This window comes from Ctenopharyngodon idella, chromosome 3, assembly GCF_019924925.1.
Source record: "Ctenopharyngodon idella isolate HZGC_01 chromosome 3, HZGC01, whole genome shotgun sequence".
In the NCBI taxonomy this organism is placed as follows: domain Eukaryota; kingdom Metazoa; phylum Chordata; class Actinopteri; order Cypriniformes; family Xenocyprididae; genus Ctenopharyngodon; species Ctenopharyngodon idella.
Window position 1 is genome coordinate 18,699,525 of NC_067222.1, and position 26,661 is coordinate 18,726,185.

Sequence of the window (26,661 nt, forward strand, 5' to 3'; positions counted from 1 at the left end):
CGGGGGGTGATACACAGACGTTCTTGACAAATGGGCTCGCTGACATAATATTTAATTTGTATGCCACATCGCTGTCCCTTATCAGGCAGAATTCATCTTTGGCTCTGATCATCCGTATTTTAACGTCCACACCATTCAAAATTAACTTTTCTTAAAAGAAAAGATCACTGTGAATAGGAGCCAGCAGTTCCACCACTCTGCTGTTCGCTGTGTAGAAAGCCCTCTTTGCCAACCCCTGGTTATGACCGCCGGGGTCAGTCACATCCATATGACCGGCTGTGTCTTTGTAAAACAATCCAGCGGAGAAAAGCGATTCCAGCGCATCTTTACTGTAGTTGATCAGACTCTCAATGATACATTGATAAGCATACGTGCTCAAACTCTGAGATATCAATCGATCACCTAGGCTCACATTAACTTGTGAAAATATAGTAGCCCCGGGGTAATTTATCAGGCCGACCTTTGCATCATCTGGTAAATCGGCACCATTAGGTCTTGTGATTTTAAGACATAGATACAACAATGTGTTATTTAGGTCAACATAGTCATCGCCATTACCTGCTATAAAAAAACTCCAAAGTAGCCATTTTTCTAAGTAGCCGTTGTTCTCAATTATCGTTTGCGTCAGAGGAACTGTAAATAAGTCCAACTCAGACTTGATGCACTCTCCTGACATGCGGTGGAGTAATGCCATGTTAGAATATGATTTTTAAAGATCTCTTAACTGATTCGTTTCACTTCACAGGCTTCTTACACTTTCTGTGTACGACTTACTGCTTCTTGGGTCTGCGGCTTGTTTTCTTCATCGAATGACCACGCCTCCTTATACCAGGCGGTTTAAACAATCACTTACAGGCCATGACCATCAACCCAGAGCCATCTTGAGATTTAGCATTATCGTTATCCTGACGTGTTTGAGACGACATCGGTTACTATATTTTTAGCAGCCGATTTTAGTTGGAGTTTAGCGATGCTGAATCCCCTTTTCTACAGTGGTATGGCCATTCTAAACAATCCTCTGGAAGGACCACCCTTCCCCGCCCCATACATAACGCCACCGCTTTTAAATTTTATTAGAAAATTTGAAATGCGATTTGTTCTTAAAATCGATTGTATGCACATTTCATGTACACATTTGTACGTACGCATTTGAATGAGACCCAATGTCTGCTGTATTGTCTGGTTACCAACATTCTTCAAAATATCTTTGTGTTCAGACTTGAACTTGAACTTAATCTTAACTTAAGAACTTATTGGGGTTGTTCATTGATATACATTGATTTCTTCTACTATAGGAAATTTTCATGTATAGTGAGATTTACTTTTTTTCCAAACCCTCAGATGCCTAAAGGAGTAAAACTGATCTGACACTGTTTTTTTTTTTCTCAGTATATATATATATACTTTTTTTTTTTTTGATAAAATAATTATATTCTCCATTACTCTATGTATTCTTTTTTCAGCTTGTAGGTGCTTATACAGCAATGCCATTTTCAAATGTATTGTTCATAGGTTCTAGAAAAAAAAAAAAAAAAAAAAGATGCTCTAGAGTCCAGTGGCGGCGTGCTTTACACCACTGCATCCGACGCTTTGCATTGCACTTGGTGATGTAAGGCTTAGATGCAGCTGCTCAGCCATGGAAACCCATTCCATGAAGCTCTCTACGCACTGTTCTTGAGATAATCTGAAGGCCACACGAAGTTTGGAGGTCTGTATCTATTGACTTTGCAAAGGTTGGCGACTTCTGCACACTGTGCGCCTCAGCATGTGCTGACCCCACTCTGTGATTTTATGTGGCCTACCACTTCGTGCCTGAGTTGCTGTTGTTCCCAATTGCTTCCACTTTGTTATGATACCACTAACAGTTGACCGTGGAATATTTAGTATTGAGGAAATTTCACAAATGGACTTGTTGCACAGGTAGCAATTCAATGATTTCGGGGGGTGTCCCAATACTGTCTCAATACTTTCGGCAATAGTGTATTATATATATATATATATATATATATATATATATAACATTTCCAAGGCCCACCAGCTGCATCCAAGCCTTACATCATGTAGGAACCTTTTTCCTCGTCGAAGCAGAGACCAGGAGACGTTGGGATATCTTTCAAGCAGAATGCGTTGCTGTAGTTATCTAAGTCTAACTAAGGCAGTGTACACTGTAGTTTATATACATTCAAGGGGGAGGGATACATACAGTAGAGGTGGAGACAATCTAAACAAAGCATGCAAATGCAGTGCAGGAATCAGCCCATTCCCAGCATTTCCCCAGCCCTGATCAAATCGGCATAAAAGTGTCATTCAAATGCATAGGTGCTAATCCAATCAGTGTAACTATTCAATAAATGGGACAGGGGCTCCAAGAGCCATTAAAGACAAAAGGTGAGAATCTCAGTAATCAGACTCATTAGACATACATTAAAGAGAACAGGAACTGACAGAAAACTCTTGCTGGAAACTTTGCTTAACAGAATCATTCATCTGATGTCATCATCTTTACCTTAAAATGCTAAACACAATGTACTTCACCTTAGTATTTCATGTGATGTTGTCAGGACGTAGGATCATCAGATTTTAAACAGATTCTTAAATTTTAATCCCACAATCACCAAGTGCAATGTGTTGGATGCAGTGGTGAAAGCCTGCCGCCACTGGACTAGAGCAGTGGAGACATGTTCTCTGGAGTGATGAATCATACACACATATATATACATATACACATATATATACATATATATATATATATATATATATATATATATATATCAGTTAGTCAAATACCAAATAGTGGAGCTCAGCAGCCATCTACTGGTATAAAAGTGATCATTTTTTACTTTTAAAGGTGCCCTAGAATGAAAAACTGTATTTACCTTGGCATAATTGAATAATTAGAGTTCTGTACATGGTAATCACATAACGTGAGTCTCAAACACCATGGCTTCCTCCTTCTTATGTAAATCTTGTTCGTGCAAAAGACCACTGAAAAACAGGCGAATCTACAGTCGGGATCATTAATATCATGTACGTTGAGAGTTACATTGAACTTCTGTAGTATTTATGCAATGTTTAATGGAGTCGCGAGCTTGGGGGCAGGGAGCATGAGCATTTAAAGGGGTACACACACCAAATCAGAGCATTTTCCCTCCCACCCCAAAATAGGCAGTTAAAACATGGTATAATAAAAAATCTGTGGGGTATTTTGAGCTGAAACTTCACGGACACATTCTGGGGACACCTTAGACTTATATTACATCTTGTGAAATGGACATTCAAGGGCACCTTTAAAACTGCATTTTCCAAAAGATGGGCACAAATCTTACACTAAACTGTCAAATTATCCTTGTTATCCCCATGAATGAAAGTTAGAAATATGGGTCTTTTATAAAAAAAGTGAATTTTACATAAAAAGCTGTTTTTGTATAAAAACCTATTTAATTTATATATATATATATATATATATATATATATATATATATATATATAATGTAAATTTATTTATATAAATTTAAAAGATATTATAAATCCTCCAAAAACTGCATAAATGTTGAGTAAAAAACATTAATAAACAGATTAAAAAAAAAAAAAAAAAAAAAAGTTATTTTGTTACAAAATGACATTTTGTTGCCTCTGGAGACCCCAAGGACCCTGAGTGTAACCTTTTTTTTCCCACACTGAAATAAAAACAAGATATTCCATTTTTTTTATTTATTTTTTTTTATTTGTAGATTTAGAAAGTGTTATCCACCATACAAAGTATCATGCCATTTGGACAAAGAGAACATTTTTTTATTATTATTATTTTAGCAAACATAATTTGGGGTCAAAAAGACCCTAAAGAACATTTGAAGCGGTAAATACAGAATGTCAGCTGTTCAAAAATGATCTTCTCCTCAACCGCTTGAGATTGTGAATTTTTGTGTAGTTTACTGGTAGTGCGCATATGAATTTGCATCAAATCTACTTAACTCTTTCCTTGCTATTGTCAGGGTAGGGAGCGCTACTACAGTGTTGCTGTAGTGCTGGATATCAGTCATGTGATCATCACGGCCACCGTACTGACATTCAGATTGACAGCAATATCAGAAACATGATGAAAGCAGGAAGATCCAGACTTACAGGAGTAACGTTTACTGACAATTAACCGCTAAGATCCTCAGAGAGTGAGAGCAACTGAAGAATGGAAAGAGTGTGTGAGTGAAGGTGGTTGTGAATGTGTGTAGATGTGTGTTAGTTACAGGATCAGAGAATGACACCGTTCCTCCGTCATAGTCCAGATTCACTCTCACATGATCAAGATTCTGTTCAACACGAAAACCACATGGTTCATCCAGTCCTTCCACATCATAATCCACACTCCAAACATCAGTGTTGAAGAAATCCCACCCCTTCCTCTGGTTTGATGCTGTAGTTACTCCAAGAATCCACTCTGAACTCTCTTTAACCTCCACATCCCAGCAGTGTGTTCCTGAGTTAAACCCCTCTGAACCCAGAACACAGGGATAACGGTCAAATCTCTCTGGATTATCAGGAAGAGGTCGTTTGTTCCTGCTGTATCTCACACTGGTCAGATCATCAGACAGGACGAGACGTAGATTCGCAGTATTTGGATCAAGAATCACAGGAGCTGATGAGACACAGTCAACAGATGATTTTATTATATGGAATCAATATAATGCCACATATCTTTGCAACAAAGTATTGCAAAGGAAAAAGGTATTGAGCAAAAAAAAAAAGTTGTTTCGCAAATAAAAATAAAGAATTGTGAAAAAAAAATAGGTAGTGCAAAAATAAAGATATAATTAACTGCAAAAATTAATAGCCAGCATCTGCTATTTATTTATCTCATTGTGCAGTTTTATACCGTTAATTTTTATTATTGTTTTATTTTATTTTATTTGTAATTTGTAAAAAAAATATATATGTATTATTGTCCCCACAGCACCATTTAGTTTCAGTCTCTCTGGCCGGGATATGGCTCAAATATTTTTTAAAAAGAAAGACTGAAAATGTTCTTTAACTTTTCAAAATAAGACAAAACATAATAGCTCCTGGTAACGGGTGCATAAGGGTTAGTTAGCATATTAACATAGCACATCAAAACACAATAGTTTATGATTAAAACCACATTTTTCCTCCGTCGAGTTTTGGAAATAACTGTCTGTGATCCGATGTAGCTTGATATAACAGAATGAGGAAGAAATGATTTACTTTTATAGTATATTGTGATAAAGGCTATGTCAATTAGCATTGCATTATAAATACACATTATTCTTATGTAAATACCCAAGAAGATGGCTTGAATAACAGTTTAAATGAGACAGACATCACATGCCAGTGTTTCGAGCTCTGTAATTCTCGCATCGCATCATTTTGGGTTAAAATGTAAGAAATATTACTCCTCTTTATAGGCAATTAAAGTAAACATGTGAGAATTCATCACCATTTCTCCAAATATTCAAACTTTTGAAGTAAAAACCCTGACGTTGTTCAGTCATGCGCTTTCAAAACAACCATGCAAGAGTTTTTCTAAATGGATGCAGATTATCATATTTCATTTTAAAGTAATCACACAAAACACTGGGTTGGATTTGGTTTTTCTAAAGGTATGTTAAAAAAAAAAAAAAAGTCACACTCATGGTCTTCAGGGTCCAAACAGACCCCACATTAAAAATGAAGGGGAAAATGAAAAAATGTTTGCAAATGAAACGGTTCAAATTGAGAATACTCATATGAAGGGGTGAGATCTAACACACACACACACACACACACACACACACACAGTCAGCATTTAATGGTCAACTGTCATAGCAACTTGTGGCATTTTTGCAAATGTATGCAACATTATTGCAAAAAAAAAAAAAAAGACTTTAAATAAAACACAAACTTTGTCAAAACACTCATTTTTAAGGCACAGAGCATTTGGCCACTTCCAGAAAAATGAATGAATGTCCACAGGCCTCTGCTGGTCATATATGGTCATAACATTTTTCTTCTATAGCTGCAATTCCTACACTTTTTCTCTCTAACCAGCAGATGCCTCTAAAACTTAAATAGTATCCAGAAACAACTTATATTTAGTTTAGATCATCATTAAGGTTTTTTGTTTTCTGTTTTTTTTTCCATAAAAATGTAATATTTTATATGCAAGGTAATGGTTATTAAAAATGTATATTTTATAGAATAGCTCTGTAAAAAAATTGTAACAATAAGTGTAAGCTGGAAACAAGGAGAATATGAGGGCGAAAACTAGCAGTAACTTTGAAATAATGTAAACAGAGTCCTCCCGTGGATTAACAGGTTAAGCAAACACTGGTAATACACAATTAGTTAACTAAATGAAACATTAAATAAATAAACATTTTAATGCTATAAAAGTGTACACACTCACACAGAGAAAAGGACAGCAGATGCTGTTGCCTCAGAGACTAATAATAAACACCACTTTAACTTTTAAAGGTCAGCTGAAGTGTACTGGAACGCTCAGCATTATTCAATGTGTTGACGTAATTTCAACTGAAACAGGAAGACAGGGCGATATATCGAACAGCCTGGCCCCTTTTTTAAATCAGTTTATTCTTACTGTCTGTTGTGTTTAACGTAATTTCTAATGTAATTTCTGATGTAAATTAATAATTAAGAAATTATTATTTTGAGACTAAATTTTCTAATCATAACTCCTAACAACCAGCAGTTCAGACCTTCAGGCTGTTCTGACTCAGGCTGCTTTATCTTTTATAACCGTTTAGACTCATGGTTTTCCTAAAAATGACTTTCAAAAAATTTGACTGTCCACACTAGACGTGACAATGAGAAGTGATAAAATCAATCAAAAACCACAGCCAATCAGAAGCAAGTATGGGCAGGCTCCCTCGGCAAGAGCACAGCAGACATGGTAAAAGTACATGGTAAAATCCAAAAATATTAAACCATTTAAACATTATTTAAAGTACATACAGAATGACTGAACCAATCTTTGTCATAGAATACACTTGTTTGTTAGCATTGCATTGACAGTTTGAACATTCTTGTGCCTATTTATTTATTTTCAAGATCTGAGATGAATTAGCCAGTGTTGTTTTCATTACAGAGAAGCTGGGAACACAGAATGATAGGTAACACTTTATTTTAGGGTCTTTTAACTAGTTGCTTATTAGCATACATATTACTAGAATATTGGCTGTTTATTAGTAATTATTAAGCACATATTAATGCCTTATTCTACACGACCTTATTCTACATTCCTAATCCTACCCAATACCTAAACTTAACAACTTACTATTAGTAAGCAGTAAATTAGGCGTTTATTGAGGGAAAAGTCATAATTAATAGTGAATACATGTTCCCTATACTAAAGTGTTACCGAATGATATTTAAACTCACATTAGACGCTTTTAACATTGAATAAAGCACATAAACAGTACCTTATATTATAATTGCCTTATCCCAGCATACTTTGTGTTGCTGTTCCAGCCACAACGTCGCAGAGAAATAGAAACGATTTCTAAACTAGAATCGTCGCCGTTGTGGCTGGTTAGGATAGAAACTCATATTAACATGGAAAAGATACCTTTTATCACATCTATCAGTTTGTGTCATGAAGCACCTTTAACTCTCCACCCATCCATCATTTCCAGCTCAGATCTGCTGACTCACTGTTTTGGATGATGTCCTGCATCTTCTTCCAGACTCTGAACGGCAGGTTGCCCAAGTAACGTGGCACATGAATCAAAGCTCCAGAAGCCATCTGTGGATCCGGCTGTGAGCTCTGGACTCTGGAAGAACATTCAGGAGTCAGAACTGCAGTGGCTTTGGATCAGAACCAGAGAGACCAGAGACAGGAGCAGATCACTCACCTTTCCATTGAGACTGGAAACTCCTGCAGAACAAACACACCATTTATCATCAAGAACTCAATCAATGAACCAATGATCAACCAATGATCTGAAATCAGACCTTCAGAAAGCAGACGTCATTGGCTTTCATCATCTCCTCCGTGTCTTTAATTGTGTGTGAAAGAGCTGAGATGTGTCTGTCCATCTCCTCCAGCTTCTCCTTCATCATCTGCTTCTTCTGCTCCTCTTCCTCCCTCAGTGCAGTGATTGTAGCTTCTTCTTCATCTCTGAGAAACTGATGAAGCTTCTCAAACTGCTGTTTAATCTGACGCTCTGTGTGCTCAGCTTGAGACTGAAATCAAATCACATTCACTTCAATCATCTCAATCAACACACATCAACACTTCACATCATTAACATCAGAGATAAACTCAGATACTGACATATAACAGATCCAGAAGCAGATTGATGCTCATCATTTACAGAAATAATAAACTGGAATCCATTATATTAAATATATCAGATCATAAGTGTATATAGTGATCCTACAGCTGTGATGAAAATGACTCTGATTCTGTTTCCTCACCTTGATGTGTTGAACTGTTTTCTCAAACTCTCCTTTCATTTCTTCATTGTGTTGAAGTTTCTCCTGTAAGGACTCCAGTGCTGTATTGAGCTCTTCCTAGAATTGAACAAAAATACATAAAACACCAGATAACAGTTAAGAGAAGAAGAGATGACAATACAGTGAACTATGAAAATGTTCTTTTTATGCGAAAGCCCCCCTTTATGAATAATTTTTATTTAACATGTGAAACAAGAGTCATTTGTCTTACCTTATGTGATGAAACCACTTCACCGATGGGTCCGAATTTATGATTGTCGTTTTGTTTTGAATCTCTGCACACTACACACACAGAGTTTATCACTGTGTAAACTGCAGATCTCCTCAGATCCTGATGAACGCCTCTCATTTCTCTCCTTCAGGAACGACTCACACAAGTTTTGTGACGCCGGATTAAATGGAGGTTTATCTTTTGAGGATCTTCTCCTGCAGAGAGGACATTCCTGAGTTTTCTTGGTTCTCCAGAACTGTTGAAAACACTCTTTACAGAAACTGACTATATGATAAAAGAACAGGAGCCTTGAAGATTTCACAGCAAACAGGACAAATATAATCATCTTCAGCTGCTGAAGCCATTTTTACTGTTTGAAAAATTTGGCATTAGTGGAATTGCATTGGCATGGTTCAAATCTTACTTATCTGACCATTATCAGTTTGTAGTGGTAAACGAAGAGATGTCATATCGAATACAAGTTCAATATGGAGTACCGCAAGGCTCAGTACTAGGACCGTTGCTGTTCACTCTGTACATGCTACCCTTGGGAGATATCATTAGGAAGCATGGCGTTAGTTTTCACTGTTATGCTGATGATACTCAGCTCTATATTTCTTCGTGCCAGACACAAAAAAATTGGATGAACAGTAATTTCCTACTACTAAATTCAGAAAAAACAGAGATTCTAATTTTTGGACCAAAAACTTCTTCACGTAATAACCTAGAATACTGTCTAACACTTGATGGCTGCTCGGTTAAGTCTTCGTCATCAGTTCGTCATCAGTTAGATCAGCCTTCAAATGAAAGATTGGTATCAAAGAGCACACCCAGGTTCGGGTGTGCTCTTTGATACCAATCTTTCATTTGAAGGCCATGTTTCTAGCATCTGTAAAACCACATTCTTCCATCTTCCAACTACGACATTTGCTCTCAATGACAAATTCAGAACAGTTAGTTCATGCGTTCATGACCTCAAGGCTAGATTACTGTAACGCTCTACTGGGTGGTTGTTCTGCTCGCCTGATAAATAAACTACAGCTCGTACAAAATGCAGCAGCTAGAGTTCTTACTAGAACCAGGAAGTATGACCATATTAGCCCAGTTCTGTCAACACTGCATTGGCTTCCTATTAAACATCGTATAGATTTTATAATCTTGCCAATTACTTACAAACCACTTAATGGTTTAGCTCCCCAGTACCTGAGCGAGCTCTTAATGCATTATAGTCCTTCACGTCTATTGTGATCTCAGAATTCAGGCCAGTTGATAATACCTAGAATATCAAAATCAACTGCAGGCGGCAGATCCTTTTCCTATTTAGCACCTAAACTTTGGAACAATCTTCCTATCACTGTTCAGGAAGCAGACACACTCTGTCAGACACACTGTTTAAACTTGCATACACATTACACATTATCTACTTCTATAATTCAAATCATGTAAATTGTTAGGCTGCATAGATTAGGTCAGCCGGAACCGGGAACACTTCCCAAAACACCTGATGCCTGCCAGATCCAGGCCGTATCCAGATGAGATGAAGGACCTGCATCTAGACATGATGATAACACAGCCCTAACGTTTCACCTAATCTCTCCCCTGCATCTATGTACAGATGAAATGTTTTTAAAATTATTCCAGTTCGCATAGATCCGCGGACACAACTAATTTTTATGTATTATGCGGACCAGTAAAGTAATTTGGCAAATATAACTTTTTTTAAAAAGACCAAGCTTCTGTGCACACACACTCAAACACGCAAACCTATAGACTAAACATGTAAATGAACGGCAAGAATGCATTAAAGGTACTCGGTTTTCAGTAGGAAAGGTGTCATTTAAGTGGCCCCTAAAGTAATAACAATTTTTACAATGGAAGTGATTCAATCAAAAACCAACTTTAGCTCGATAATGAGTCAGTCTCTTCCCACTAAGTGTTGTAAGAGGGTGGAGTTTATGATCACATGGGTGTGTTCAAACAGATCAGATGACTCCATCAGGATTTCTTCAGGTTATATATTAACAAAATGCATTCAAAATTAAATAGCATGGAATCTCTCAAGTATAATGCTAGAAAACATTTGATCAAAAAGAACACGAGAACACAAATATTGATCATAGAAACACTCAAGGCACATTATTTATTGCACTTCATAGCAAAATCCCCAGTGTTAAATTAACACTTTTTAATGGAAAATGCTGTCGTGTAAACGGCCCCTGAAGCAGTGTTGAAGTTAATGAGATAATTAAGTGATTAATCAAGCGATGACTGAGCATTAGTGACGAACACCTGCTCTTAACAAGCAGAATCACTGAAGGAAAAAAAAAAAAAAAAGAAGAGACGAGCAGAAACACAAGAACTGCAACTGACTTCTAGCCACAGCCTTAAATTAAATAAACTTTTAAGGCATGAAATCTCTCATAAAACATCAAAAAGGCATGAAATATCTCATAAAACATAAAATAAACATCAATAGTTTAATCAATAGTTAATAGTTTACTTTGAAGTCACCATTATTGTGATCAGTGTTTGCTTTGGTTGGGCAGTTTGACTTTATTTACATTAGTTTTTTCGCAAGATTTTAAAACACATTTGTGTGCAAATAAAGTTTTGATCTACTTTATCTTTCAGGATCTATTCACTCAGTGAGGCCAGCAGGGGGCGCTGCTCAGCTCTTTGTAAGGGTTAGGGTTAGGGTTAGCTCTTTGTAAATAACTGGAATCTTTTCTGGGAGCAACCTAGGCTCTTCCATGCTGATGGCCTGCACCCCAGCAGAATCAGAGCGAATCTTCTGTCAGACAACATCTCCAAGTCAAACCTCAAATCACAGTCTTTGTTCTATCCACTTAATTGATAGAAGTGTGTGTAGTCCATTCTATAGAGACTGTGTCTGTTTCCCGAATAGTGAGGACAAACAATAATTCTACAATAGAAAAAACATCTGATTGTGATTAAACCAGAAAAATCACAAAATTAGTGAACAAAAACAGTTTCTAAAGTTAGGGCTCTTAAACATTAGATTGCTCACAACTAAACTCCTATGGGGTCAAGCAAAATTTCACTAGACCAACTCATTTTAATCATACACTAGATTTAATTATATCACATAAATAATACAAATACATCAGTCGTTGGCTTGGTAACACAAACTTTACTGATGATATGTAAATAGTGATCGTGTTATGGAAAATGATCACATTTCTTTTAATTTCATTATTACTTTGTGTTTATGCCACTCAAAACGCTTTTCTTAGTCAGCTACAGAGAAAATGGTAGTGTGCCGAGAACTCCAGACCGAGACCGTTTTTAATCATGCCGTACTGTACCAGACTCAAGTGGAAACAGAACTGGAACCGTGCCTTACCAATCTATGAACTCTTCAGCCTGACGATGTAAAAGTGGGTTTTGTTTCTCAGCACATAAAGATGAACTACTTACTGTGATCTCAGTCTGTGGTGATGTGGTTTCTCCACTGCATGGGTCTTCATGTGTAGCTTCAGGTGACTTTTAATAGAGAAACTCTTTTCACACTGATCACACGTCTCTCTGCTGTGAATCCTTTCATGTGTTTTCAGATTTGATAACTGATTGAATCTTTTGTCACAGTGTGAGCACTTGTAAGGTTTCTCTCCAGTGTGGATCATCTCATGCGTTTTCAGATGTGCTGAAAAACTGAATCTGTTGTCACAGTGTGAACACTTGTAAGGTTTCTCTCCAGTGTGGATCCTCTCATGTGTTTTCAGAGATGATGACTGATTGAATCTCTTTTCACAGTGTGAGCACTTGTAAGGTTTCTCTCCAGTGTGGATCCTCTCATGTGTTTTCAGATGTGCTGACAGACTGAATCTGTTGTCACAGTGTGAACACTTGTAAGGTTTCTCTCCAGTGTGGATCCTCTCATGTGTTTTCAGATGTGCTGACAGACTGAATCTGTTGTCACAGTGTGAACACTTGTAAGGTTTCTCTCCAGTGTGGATCCTCTCATGTGTTTTCAGATGTGCTGACAGACTGAATCTGTTGTCACAGTGTGAACACTTGTAAGGTTTCTCTCCGGTGTGGATCATCTCATGTGTTTTCAGATGTGCTGACAGACTGAATCTGTTGTCACAGTGTGAACACTTGTAAGGTTTCTCTCCAGTGTGGATCATCTCATGCGTTTTCAGATGTGCTGAAAAACTGAATCTGTTGTCACAGTGTGAACACTTGTAAGGTTTCTCTCCAGTGTGAATTCTCTGGTGCAGTTTTAAATGGCTTCCTGAAGTAAAAGTCTTCTCACACTCAAAGCACATGTACTCTCTCTGAAGTTTCTCATGCTCTTGTAAACTACACAGCTGCGAAAATCTCTTTCCACATACAAAACATGAATGTGGCTTCTCCTTCATATGAACTCTCAGGTGTTTCTTCAGGTTTGATGCTCTAAGAAATTTACTTCCGCAGTCATTATTTGTGTAAGTCTTCTCTCCAGTGTGGATCTGCATGTGAAGCTTAAGATATTCTTTGTCTATGAATTTCTTCCCACACTGATGACATACGAATAGCTTTTCTCCGGTGTGGATTCTCACGTGTGTCGTTAGTTGTGTTGACTGACTGACTGAAACTCTTCCCACATTGATGGCATACATAAGGCTTCTCTCCAGTGTGAACTCTCATGTGAATCTCAAGTTGACTTTTGTATGTGAAACTTTTTCCACATTGAACACACTTGTATGGCTTTTCTCCGGTGTGAATTCCCATGTGTTGATTAAGAGATGTTTTTTGTATGAAGCTCTTCCCGCATTGATCGCACGTGAACGGCTTCTCTCCAGTATGAACTCTCATGTGAATCTCAAGATGACATTTGTATGAGAAACTCCACACTGAGTGCAGGTTATAGATTTCTTGGCTCTTCTTTCTCCAGGTTTGACATAATGTTTCTCCTCCACTTCACTCAGTTCTTCACTCTCCTCCTTCACATCCATCAGGACTGAAAAGAAAGAAAAAAAATGTCAATTTCATTTTCAGTACATCAAACTAATTCAAAGAGAGGAATATGAAGTGAAAGGACATAGAAGTGTAAGGACAATGTCACCCGCATCAATTCAGGCTAGTGTCAACGCGATCTACGATTTCATTCGGGGATATAAATTTAAACCAATTCCTATGATCGATCCTTGTTTAAATTAATCAATTAATCGTTAGCCTTAATACTGCAATATGCGTCTACTGCAGTGGCATATAGTCAACAGCATGACAGGGTGTGCAAATGTTGCTCAAAACGAGAAAGTCTAAATCAATGGCTAGAAGGATATTAAATTGAGTCGTGATTTACGTGATTTAATCATTTAAAGGGTTAGTTCACCCAAAAATTAAGTTTCTGTCTTTAATTACTCACCCTCATGTCATTCCACACCCGTAAAACCTTCATTCATCTTCAGAATACAAATTAAGATATTTTTGATGAAATCCGATTGGCTCAGTGAGGCCTGCATCGCCAGCAACACTCCCTTTTTCAATGCCCAGAAAGCTACTAAAAACATATTTAAAACAGTTCATGTGACTACAGACAACTACTTTGTCGTTATTTTGTAATTTTTGGCACATTTTTCAACAAAATCTAGTGGTGGTCGATTTTAAAACACTGCTTCATGAAGCTTCAAAGCTTTAAGAATCTTTTGTTTGAAATAAGTGGTTCAGAGCGCCAAAATCCCGTTATTTCAGTAAATGAGGCTTCGTTACATCATATTTTGAAACTTCAATAGTTCACGTGACTTTGGCAGTTTGATACACGCTCCGAACCACTGATTTGAAACGAAAGATTCGTAAAGCTTCGAAGCTTCATGAAGCAGTGTTTCGAAATCACTAGATATTGTTGAATAAAGTCGTTATTTTGGCGCACAAAAAGTATTCTCATCGCTTTATAATGCTAAGTTTGAACCACTGTAGTCACATGACCTGTTTTAAACATATCTTTTGTAGCTTTCTGGTCATTGAAAAAGGGAGTGTTATTGCTCTCAATGCAGGCCTCACTGAGCCACAGGATTTTATCAAAAATATCTTAATTTATGTTCTGAAGATGAACGAAGGTCTTACGGGTGTACAACGACATGAGGGTGAGTAATTAAAGACAGAAACTAACCCATTAATTAAATTACTCATTTAATAAATCAAATATAACGACCAATTCAACACGTCACCAACACCGTTATGTGTTTATTCTTAACCAAATGCATCCTATATGAGATAAATCAGATGGCTAGGCCTACACAAAATAAACAATATTACAACTTACATTTGCACAAAACAAAAGGATGCAAATGTTTTTATACTAAATTACACATCTAAGAACGGTCTTAGAACAAACACTAATAACATTCAGCTTAATATTACAACATAATATGTCCATCTTAACATTTTCTAATAACTCACTGCAATGTAATAAGATCATTAACATGTTAGTTTTGTACTGAAACTGATAATGATCATAAAAACTTCAACCATCAAGCAATAGTTTAAGCTAATGTTTACACTGTAAACCCGTATTCGAAAAACATTTATGTACTGATTTAAAATGTCTTACGTGGTTTATTACAGGCTCATTGTAAAGTATTTAACAGCATCTGTTCCAGTATATTTTAAAGTAAAGTAACTAACACATTTGATCTGCCAAAGATGTTAAAAGAGTAGAAATAAAATGGCGGAAGCAACACTTGAGATCGATTCACATCAATTCTCCTCACAGATCTCAAACTTTGACTTTTGACTTGACATTCAGTTACAGTTCTCACTATAAAACATCGAAACAATCACACAAACGAACACAAAATCGCTCAGGTCTGAATGAATTCAACATATTTTCCTCACATGCTGCTGCTGCTGCACTAAATGTTTATTTCAGCAGGAAGACGACAAGAAAAGACGCACAAGTATCGCTGTGCTCGATGACAACAACACAGAAATGAGTCTGTCGCTTGAACAAACTATATAAAGTGTGTTTGATGGTCGTGTAAATATGAGAAATACCTTAAACTGCTAGATTCACTTCAGAAAACTCGACGCTGAAACTGAATGGGGGAATGAAACGCGCGAGCTGGGACGTCATCAGCCGCCAAAGATAGAGGATCAAATCGGTCAAATCGCTTCTCAATCTGAAGGCTGCGTCCTATTTTTTCTTAATTTCTCAGCTGTGTCCTAGTAAGGGTGCATATCTCGACTGCTACGCCATCAAGCGCCGCAGAAGGCAGAGTGGAGCTTGAGTTAAAAAAAAAAAAAAAAAAAGAAAGAAAAAGAGAGGAGCTTGAGTGGATGGGGAAAATAGTGAACCCTGAGAGAGGGCTGCCAACTTTAGAGTTTTGCCTGGAGTGAGAACTATGGGTTTATCAAAAAACCTTGCATCAAAATAGTGTATTGTGATTAAATCAATTGCCTTTTCTGGAATAATTAATTTTAGTTTTAAAACACCATTACATTTAAAAGTTCCATAGTGTGTTTGGCAAGCAAAGCACATTTAATTTCCTAATTTTGTATTTGCCAATCATTACACAGGTCTCTCAAACATACATTGGTCACATATATCTTTCCATTGATTATTATTAGCTCTTTTGCCCTTAAAGCATTTTTTATTCGCAGTAAATATTATTTAATAACAATATTTACTAACATCAGTTTCATCCAGGTTTCCACTACCTGTTCTCTCATTTTGTAGTTATTATATTCCACACTGCCTAACAGTATTCTCTTCCTGTCCATATCATTACTTATATGCATTCTCACATAAAGCTTGTGCTGTCTTATTTCTGTTGTCAGACACTTATTAGCTTCTCTCTGTGCAAATAACCTTTTGCTGTAGGTTTAACAAAATTTTGTTTTAAATAAAGACTAGTTTTCTCAATCTTTTTCCTTTTTTTCCCCACCAGACAACATGTATCTGTATTACATGCATGCGGTTTTACTCTGCAGTTTTAATAAAACAAAATGGAAATGTAAACATATATATTCCTTCACATTGTACTTTACAATTCATTTATACATCCATATTTCTAGGCATATACAATATAACAGCTTTATATAACACATTGTATAAACTCATCTGACTTGTCACTTTTTCTAAAAAAAAATGTTGTCAATCGATTTATTTAAATATTATCATTCTGCATTTGTATCTTCCTTTAATAGTTTTGTCGTCCAAACTCTTTTGAGGTTAAATAATGTCTCCTTATCTCCTAAATCTCTCCCCATATTCCAGGTTGTTTTGCCAAGTTTCTCTTGTTCTGTGTCCATATTATTAAAAGCATGTTGTTTTATGAGCTTTCAGAGCACCTACTCTCCGGGGTGAAGGACTAACCTATAAATCCTGGTCAGAAGACTGCTTTACTCCCTTTATGTTTCTCTCGCTAATCTGCAGATTCCAGAAAAACTCAGAAGCCTTTAAAGAACAATCTGGTTTTTGTACACTTTATCTTTATTGCAGTATTCAAGAACTTCATCCTAACAATTTGTTCTATGTTGTTTTTTATATTCTAATCTAAATACTTGTATTGCCTAATATTTTCCTAGGACTTTCATTATTATTAATTCTTTCATTCTCATTCTAATTGCATCTTCCATTGTTAAATCAAGATCCCTTTCAAGATACATCTGTTTGCTTGGCGGCCATATTTGTAATGCTTCTGTGTATCTATTTCAAACATTTAAGTCCTGTCGATTTGAATGGGGGAATCTGAAATCTCAAAAACTGCTCACAGAACTCTTAATTACACTATTACATGATTAATATTATATTCCAAATCAGCAACTAATGTTGACATTAACTGTCCCTTAAATTTTGTTTCTTATACTTAAGTAGAGTTAAAAAGGCTTATTTTTTAGGCTAGACCAGCCAATGCACATGTGCAGTCCAAGCTCAAGTTTTAGGTTCCTATATGGGAACTGAAGCATCTAGGCAAATCAAGACTTCGCAGTGTGAGAGTGTGTGTGTGTGTTACTTAAATAGTGTGAGTGTAATGCGGCGCAGGTGCGTGAGCAATCAGTCTCAGGAATGAGGGCCCATGGGTAATGTAGTCCGAATGGGAAATGATCAGAACTCCGGTGACGGCTCCCTCCGGCGGCCGGGAGGAAGAGCCGCGGGAACCATATTCGTGACAGAGCCCCCCCCCCCCCCCGCGAGCGGCTCCAGACGCGAGGAAGCGGGCGCCGGGGTCTGCCACGTGGTCGAGGGGCCGGTCTCTCCGGATGCGTCCGATGAAACTCCTCAATTAGAGATGGGTCCAGGATATCATCCGCGTTGACCCAGGATCGCTTCTCCGGGCCGTACCCCTCCCAGTCCACCAGATATTGCAGTCCTCTACCCCGGCGCCTGGAATCGAGTAGCCCTCGAACCTGGTAGGCTTCCACGCCCTCAATGATCAGGGGTGGGGGGTTGCGGGCCTCGGCTCCCTCCGGCTCCTCCCTCTGGCCCCCGGAGGGTTTCAGCAACGATACATGAAAAGTGGGAGAAATACGGTAATTAGCAGGTAAATTGAGACGAAAAGATACAGGTGTGATTTGTTTTGTGATTTGAAAAGGCCCTACAAACCTGGGACTGAGTTTTCTGCATGGAAGTCTGAGTCGTAGATCCCTGGTGGACAGCCAAACCCACTGTCCCACAGCATATGAAGGATTGGGGCGTCGATGTCGGTTGGCTTGAACCTCCTGTCGTCTTACAGCTCTTTGCAGGTGATGATGTGCCATGTCCCAGGTCGCCTCGCTTCGGCGCATCCACTCAGTTACAGAGGGTAAGTTGGATGGTTCCCCAGACCATGGGAAGAGAGGTGGTTGGAACCCCAGGACGCATTGGAACGGAGTGATGCCGGTGGCAGGTTTCTGCAGGGAGTTTTGAGCATATTCGGCCCACATTAGGTAGTGGCTCCAGTCGGATTGATTATGCTGACAATACGTGTGTAGAAATCTTGTGAGCTCCTGATTCATGCGCTCAGTCTGCCCGTTGGATTCAGGGTGGTACCCAGAAGAGAGGCTGATGTTGACGTTCAGCTGTTTGAAGAACGCTGCCCAGACCCGTGAAGTGAACTGCGGGCCCCTGTCGGATACAATGTCCTCCGGCAGACCGTAGAGCCGGAAGACCTGGTTGCATAGGAGTTCTGCTGTTTCAAATGCAGTGGGTAATTTGGGGAGTGGTAGCAACCGGCATGCTTTCGAAAAGCAATCAATGATGGTGAATATGGTGGTGTGGCCCTGGCATTCGGGAAGATCGGTGACGAAATCTATGGCAATGTGGGACCAGGGTCGTTGAGGAATGGGGAGAGGTTGTAACAGACCTGCGGGAGCTTGATGTGGGGTCTTGGAAGTTTGACAGGCGGTGCAGTTGGTGTTGAAGTTAGTAATGTCTGCCGGCATGGTTTCCCACCAGAATTGATTCTGTAACAGGTGTGGGGTGGCGGTGATACCTGGGTGGCCGGAACTGTGAAGGTCATGGACGTGATGTAGCAATTTGTCCCGGAGATGGACGGGAACATAGGTGCGGTTGGGTGGACATGCTGGTGGAGGCGCTGTTTGTTCGTTAGCCTGCGAGATCTCGGTCATGACATCCCATTGAACTGGGGCGAGTAATAGGGTTTCAGGAATTATGTTTTCTGTATTTTCTGGACGTTCCACCTCCTCGGCCTGCCGGGACAGAGCATCTGCCTTGACATTCTTTGACCCCCGGTCGGTACGTAACCATGAACTGAAAGCGGGTGAAGAACATTGCCCATCGTGCTTGTCGAGGATTCAGACGTTTGGCAGACCGGAGGTACTCCAAATTTTTATGGTCGGTGAGAATGGCAAATGGATATTTCGCCCCCTCCAACCAGTGACGCCACTCCTCCAGCGCCGCCTTCATTGCCAGCAGTTCCCGGTTGCCCACATCGTAGTTGCGCTCTGCCGCAGACAATTTCCTGGAGTAAAACGCACAGGGGAACATCTTAGCAGGGTCACCTTGTCATTGTGAGAGAATCGCGCCAATGCCTGTACTGGAAGCGTCCACCTCCACGATGAAAGGGAGCTCAGGATCTGGGTGACGGAGAATGGGCGCTGAAGTGAATCTCTCCTTTAGCTCTTGGAAAGCATTTACTGCTTCGGGAGACCAGGTGAGTCGTGTGGACTGGCGTTTAGTCATGGAAGTTAGAAACTTCAGTGGGGTCGCCGCTCCCCTAATGAACCGCCTGTAGAAGTTGGCAAACCCCAGAAACTGCTGCAATTCTTTTAAGGTGCGTGGTTGGGGCCACTCTAATACTGCCTTTACCTTGCCATCATCCATAGCCACTCCCTCCTGACTGATAAGATAGCCCAGAAATGAAGTTGAGGTGCGGTGAAACTCGCATTTTTCGGCTTTGGCGTATAGTTTGTGCTGGATCGGGCGTTGAAGTACAGCTCGTACCTGTTGAACGTGTTCCTCGAAGGTGTTGGAGTATATGAGGATGTCGTCTATGTAAACGATAACCCAGCGGTTGAGCATGTCTCGGAAGACGTCATTGATGAAAGATTGAAAGACTGATGGACTGTTTGCTAGCCCGAAGGGCATGACGAGAGTCTTATAGTGACCAGTGGCGGTGGAAAAGGCTGTCTTCCATTCATCTCCCTCCCTGATGCGAATTAGATTATAAGCACAGCGGAGGTCCAGCTTGGTGAAATATTTGGCTTGTCGTAGTTGTTCGAGGGCTGCAGGAACTAGCGGCAAAGGATATTGAAACTTCACCGTGATGTCGTTCAGGCCACGGTAGTCAATGCAGGGCCGTAGACTGCCGTCCTTTTTCTTAACAAAGGAGAAGCCAGAGGAGGCCGGTGACGTAGAAGGCCGAATGAACCCCTTAGCCAATTCCCCCTCAATGTATGACTTCATGGCTGCGGATTCAGGCTGTGATAGAGGGAATATTCTGCCCTTAGGCGGTGAAGTGCCGGGTAGCAGTTCTATGGCACAGTCGCTGGGGCGATGAGCAGGGAGCTCCGTCGATTTGTGCTTGCTGAAAGCAATTGCTAGATCAAGGTACTCAGCTGGTATGGTTGACTTTATATCGGGTTCGATTTCGCAGTCTGGGATGGTTTGAGTGGATAGGGGAGTGACAGACCTCAGGCAGTGATGGTGACATGTTGGGTCCCACTGCGTGATCTGACCCTCCTTCCAGGAGATGTGAGGATTGTGTGTTCTGAGCCAGGGCAGACCAAGGATGACTGGGTTGCTAGGTGAGTGAATGACGTAAAAGCGAATCTGTTCATGATGAAGAGCTCCCACCTGAAGGGCGAGCTCGGTGGTGATGTGCGCCAATTTTCCTCCTCCAATGGGTTTCCCATCTAGCGCCTCCACTGTTAACGAAGAATGGCAGTTGGTTAGAGCAATCTTGTGGTCGTGAATGAATGTGTCAGACATGAAATTTCCAGCCGCGCCAGAGTCCAGGAGTGCGTGGGCAGATATGATTCGTTCATCGACAGTTATTTGAATGGGAATTCTTAGACAGTTGGATGAATAGTCTGTATGTTGGGAAACACTCACCGCTTTGGGACTGGGAGTGCTGGGTCGAATGGGGCAGTTCACCTTAATGTGGCAGGCCTGGCCACAGTAAAGACACAGATGTAACTGGTGCCTTCTCTCACGTTCTTCGGGAAGAAGTGGAGTATATCCGAGTTGCATGGGTTCAGCGATAGCATTGGATGTGGTGGATAAGCGGCTGGGACGCCGAGATCGAAGGAGATTATCAATGTGGATGGCGAGTTCAATGAATTTGTTTAGTGATCTTCCTTCCTCATGGCGTGCCAGTTCAGCTTGAAGTTCCAGAGTTAAGCCCTTGCGGAACAGTAGTTTTAAGGTGTCTTTCATCCAGTTAGTTTGGGCGGCCAGAGTGCAAAAATTTAAAGCAAATTCGGCTGCTGTCGATTTACCTTGGCTCAGTGAGAGAAGTTGGTCACCCGCACTCTTGCCACCCTCCGGATGTTCGAACACCTCCTTGAAACTCTGTAGAAAAGCGGCGAAAGTGGGGAAAACGGAGCCATCCTCTCTCCATACCGCTGTGGCCCAGTCCAACGCTTTGCCGGTAAGCAAAGAGCATACGAACGATATCCGACTGGATTCGTTAGGGTACAGTGAGGGCTGTTGATTCACAAACAGGGAGCATTGAAGAAGGAAGCCCTTACATTTGGCTGGGTTACCGTCAAACTTTTCTGGCAGAGCGAGGCGCGGGTTCACTGCAGGGGAAGCGGGAACCGCGTGGCTGCTGTGAGAGGGCATCGGCCTTGACATTCTTAGATCCTGGCCTGTACGTGACCGTGAAATGAAATCGTGAGAAGAACAGGGACCAGCGGGCTTGTCGGAGATTCAGTCTTTTCGCGGTTCTGAGGTACTCGAGGTTCTTATGGTCCGTCAGTACTGTGAACGGATGCGTCGCTCCCTCCAACCAATGCCGCCATTCTTCGAATGCGGCTTTCATGGCAAGCAATTCTCTGTCTCCGAGGTCATAGTTTCTTTCTGCAGCATTGAGTTTTCTGGAATAGAAAGCACATGGATACTGTTTAGGAGGATTATCTTGTCTTTGAGAGAGAACCGCACCAAGACCAGTGCTGGATGCGTCAACCTCCACAATGAAGGGTCTAGACAGGTCAGGATGATGTAGAATGGGCGCCGTGGTGAAGCGTTTCTTGAGGTCTTGAAAAGCCTGGATAGCAGAAGGAGACCATTTGAGATGAATATTACCTTTTTTAACCATACTTGTGAACGGGCTGGCGATTGTGCTGAAGTTTGTATAAACCGGCGGTAGAAGTTTGAAAATCCGGGGAAACGTTGCAACTCCTTGAACGTGTTGGGTTGTGGCCAGTTCAGTATAGTCGATACTGTAACGAATGGAGGAAATGATGAGACTCACTTAACAGCTTAGTCTTCTTTTATTAAGATGAGCACCTGTTTGGCCGATGCTCCTGCCACACAGACAGCGAACAAACTTCTGGAACCTTTTCCCCAGAACCCCGCCCACACAACACCACGCAGGCTATTCTTTCAGGAGAACCTCCCACCCCTTAAAGCCCCACACAAGCTGAACCATAACACAGGAAAGAACACATGCACTTAGATTTATCCGAACAGAACATAAAACACTCTTTAGACTTGCTACACTACCTTCTTCTCATCCATGGCTGCCCCGTCGGGACTGATGATGTAACCCAGGAAGGAGACTGAAGTCTGATGAAATTCACATTTTTCTGCTTTTGCATAAAGTTGGAATTGAATCAAACGTTTTAGAACTTCTCTGACTTGTTGAACATGTTCCTCCATGGAGTTCGAGTAGATCAGGATATCGTCTATATAAACAATCACAAACTTGTTGAGCATATCTCGAAACACATCGTTGATGAAGGCTTGGAAGACAGACGGACTATTGACCAGGCCGAAGGGCATAACGAGGTATTCATAGTGGCCATTGGCTGTGGAGAATGCTGTCTTCCATTCGTATTCCATTCCTTCTCTGATACAAATCAAATTATAAGCACTACGAAGATCCAACTTGGTGAAGCACTTGGCCGTTCAAAGCTGTTCCAATGCAGCGGGAACCAATGGAAGAGGATACCGAAACTTGACTGTAATCTCGTTCAAACCTCTATAATCAATGCAGGGTCGTAAACCACCATCCTTCTTACCCACGAAGAAGAAGCCCGCTGAAGCAGGTGAGGTAGATGGCCGGATGAAACCCTTTGCTAGTTCCTCCTCGATGTATTTTTTCATAGACTCAGATTCTGGCTGCGACAGCAGAAAGATATGACCCTTGGGTGGTGTGGTTCCTGGGAGAAGATCAATTGCACAGTCATACGAGCGGTGAGGAGGTAATTGTGATGCACGCACCTTGCTGAAGGCCACAGCCAGATCCTGGTACTCGTCAGGAATGTTGATGGCTGGTGAAGTTTCAGAGGTTACTTCGGAAGCTTTGGTGTGGATGACTCTGACAGGTAGAGGAGAGGTATGAGACATACAGTTAGATTGACATTGTTCATTCCAATGAGTTATCTGACCTTCTCTCCAGCAGATCTGAGGGTTGTGAGTGCGTAGCCAAGGAAGCCCCAGGATGACGGAAGACGTAGTTGTGGGTAAGATGTGAAATTGTATGATTTCAGTGTGGAACAGTCCAATCTGCATGGTGAGCGGTTTCGTGATGGCCTTCACATTTTCAGTACCCAACAGGCGGCCGTCTATCGCTTCCACTGTGAGGGAAGAAGGACATGTAATTACTGGAATGTGGTTCTGTTGGACAAATTTTTGTGACATAAAGTTCCCCGTGGCTCCAGAATCCAGCAAAGCATGAGTGGCGAACTGTTGGTGGTTAACTTGCAAAGAAATGGGAACAGTAACACACATATCAGCTTGGTAAAGTGGATTGTCATCACTCACCGAACGTGGGTTTTCAGGACGGGACCGGACTGGGCAATTATTCCTTATATGACCTGGGTTTCCACAATACAGACATAGACGATTGGCCAGCCTACGACTTCTCTCCACTTCAGATAGATGGTAAGTATTAATTTGTATAGCTTCAGCACATTCAGGCTCTGTGGAAGTGACTGAGCGTGGAGGTTAGATTTGCGAATGAGGTTATCTAATGAGGTTATCTATTTGGATGGTGAGTTCAATAAACTGATCCAAGCTCCTGCCCTCATCTCGACATGCGAGTTCAGCCTGCAATTCATGCGTTAAACCTCTCCGAAAGCACGTTTTCAGTGTGTCACTCACCCAATTCGTCTGTGCTGCTAGAGTGCGAAATGCCAGAGCGTATTTGGCGGCAGTTTTATGTCCCTGTTTCAGCTCCATCAATCGATCACCGGCCCCCTTGCCATCGCTGGGGTGATCAAAAACCTCCTTGAACCTCTGCATAAAACACTCAAAGGAAGGAAAGGCAGTACCATCGTCTCGCCAAACAGCAGTAATCCATTCCAGCGCTTTGCCAGTAAATAATGAACAAACAAAAGCGATCTTACCGGTCTCACTGGAATACAAGGCGGGCTGTTGATTGATGTACAGTGAACATTGTAACATGAAGCCCTTGCATTTCGAGGGATCGTCGTCAAACTTCTCTGGCAGTGACAAGCGCGGATTGCTCGGTGGTGGCGTCTCAACCGCGTGGGTAATGGTGGCCGCTGCGAGTGGTGGTTGCGTTGGAGGCACAGATGTTTGAAGCCCCTGCAGTGCTTTCACCAGTTCTTCAGTAAGCGAGGTGAGACGGTTGAGTTGGTGCTGATGGGCAGCGAGTTGGCTGGCTTGAGCTGACATGGTTGCACACAGGTGAGAGAAAGCAGCTGGATCTTGTGTTGGCGAAGTCTTCTGTAATGAATCGTCACATCGGCTGGGATCCATTTGCATGCTTTTTGAACAAGAGCGTAGTCGTACAGGCAGGGTAGATCAGGAGCAAACAGGTATGATATAGGGCAGGCAGAATCGTAGACAGATAACAGGCAATAGTCAGGGCTGGCAGATAACACTCACTGATCAGGATACAAAGCACAGGTCAGGGACAGGCAGCAGAGGTTTGTAAACGATAAACAACAGAATCAGCAACGGGTAATCAGTCAGACAGAATAATAACGCTCAGAATTGTACACCACGGCAATACAAGACTTTGCGATTGACTGTGGGAAACGTGAGTCCTTATATAGTCCAGTGAATGAGCTACAGCTGGCAGGTAATTAGTCCGGGGTGAAGGCTGATGGGAAATGTAGTGTATGAATGTTAGTACTCAGGTGAGGGCTCCCTCTGATGGCCAGAGGAGGGAGCTACGGAGTTCGTGACAGTATAGTTTTCACTTGTCACTTGTCACAAGTTTTCACTTGTGTTTATAGGCCTATGTAACATATTATAATGTAATATCATTTGACAGTGGTAGTGAGTAGCCATGTATGGATTTACCTGTGGTTACCAAGTCTCACTGTGAGAATATTTTATAATTATAAATGAAATAATTCTTACCAATAAGACCTCAATACCTCAAAAGTACTAAGTCCAGTCCAAATTTTAGATGATTTATGAATCAGATCAAACACTTATTGCTTCGTTTTATAAGGTTAGACTGGTGCCTATCAAAAGAAAGCAGAGTGTTATTAGTTTATCAAAATATAAAGAACTGCTATGAGATCAGTGAATAACCAAGTTACACACTGATGTTGCGAATCAAAATTTGAGGCAGTCTCTGTAGTGCTCATTGAATACGCAGTACCTGTACATGAGAGAAGAGACAGAAAGTCTTGCTTAATCATCAGTCATGTGACGCTTATGAGATCCATAAGCGGTTTATTAACAAACAGCAAGCTCACAGTACAGGCAGGCGTGGGTCGAATCACCAATGTAAACAACAGTGTCAGAGACAGTCCAATAATCGTCGTCATAACCGGGCAAGAGATCGGGGCAGGCAGCAAACAATCAAAGAAGCAGTCCAGGCAAACAACAGGGTAACAGGCAGGCGGCAAACAATCCAAGGTTAGTAATCCAAACTAGGTCGATACATGGGCAGACAGAAAACAGGAAATAAATGCTCAGAAATTGTTGCAGGGCAAACAATACTTCATGAGTGAGTGAGTGAGTGTGAGTGTGAGAATGAGTGAGTGTGAGAGTGAGTGAGTGTGTGTGTGTGTGTGTGTGTGTGTGTGTGTGTGAGTGTGCGTGCGTGCGTGCGTGCGTGCGTGCGTGCGAGTGAGAGTGAGAGTGAGTGTGAGTGTGAGTGTGAGTGTGTGTGTGTGTGTGAGTGTGAGTGTGTGTGAGTGAGTGTGAGTGTGTGTGTGTGTGGCTTAAATAGCTGGCTGATGTGAAACAGGTGCGCAGTAATCAGGCCAGGTATGTGGGCGCTTGGGATTTGTAGTCCAGTTAATACTTGAGGGAGTGAGACCTCCGGTGGCTGATCGAGGGAACTGGCATTCGTGACAAGTCAGTTGAATGTGTTACTTTTCTCAGATTCATCTGGCAGTTCTGAGATTACTGTAGAGCTGGAACTTCTGAGAGAGTCTTTACTTTCAGT

At 40.9% G+C, this 26,661-nt stretch overlaps 1 protein-coding gene and 1 pseudogene across 2 annotated transcripts in view; both read right to left on the minus strand.

Annotated features, from left to right (window-relative positions):
- Positions 1 to 3,819: 3,819 nt before the first annotated feature.
- The window catches only part of LOC127508148 (nuclear factor 7, ovary-like), an 85,495-nt gene continuing 62,653 nt past the window's right edge, over positions 3,820 to 26,661 (minus strand). Inside the window, exons 5-7 of one of the 2 annotated variants that reach the window (XM_051885837.1) lie at positions 7,860 to 7,882; positions 7,660 to 7,778; positions 3,820 to 4,630 (exon numbers count right to left, since the gene is read on the minus strand). In XM_051885837.1, coding sequence (XP_051741797.1) covers positions 4,134 to 4,630; positions 7,660 to 7,778; positions 7,860 to 7,882 — 639 coding nt within the window. In that variant the 3' untranslated portion in view covers positions 3,820 to 4,133. The remainder of the gene's footprint in view (positions 4,631 to 7,659; positions 7,779 to 7,859; positions 7,883 to 26,661) is intronic. The other variant, XM_051885838.1, reaches the window with a different exon arrangement.
- On the minus strand, positions 10,871 to 15,865 carry LOC127508137 (zinc finger protein 665-like; annotated as a pseudogene).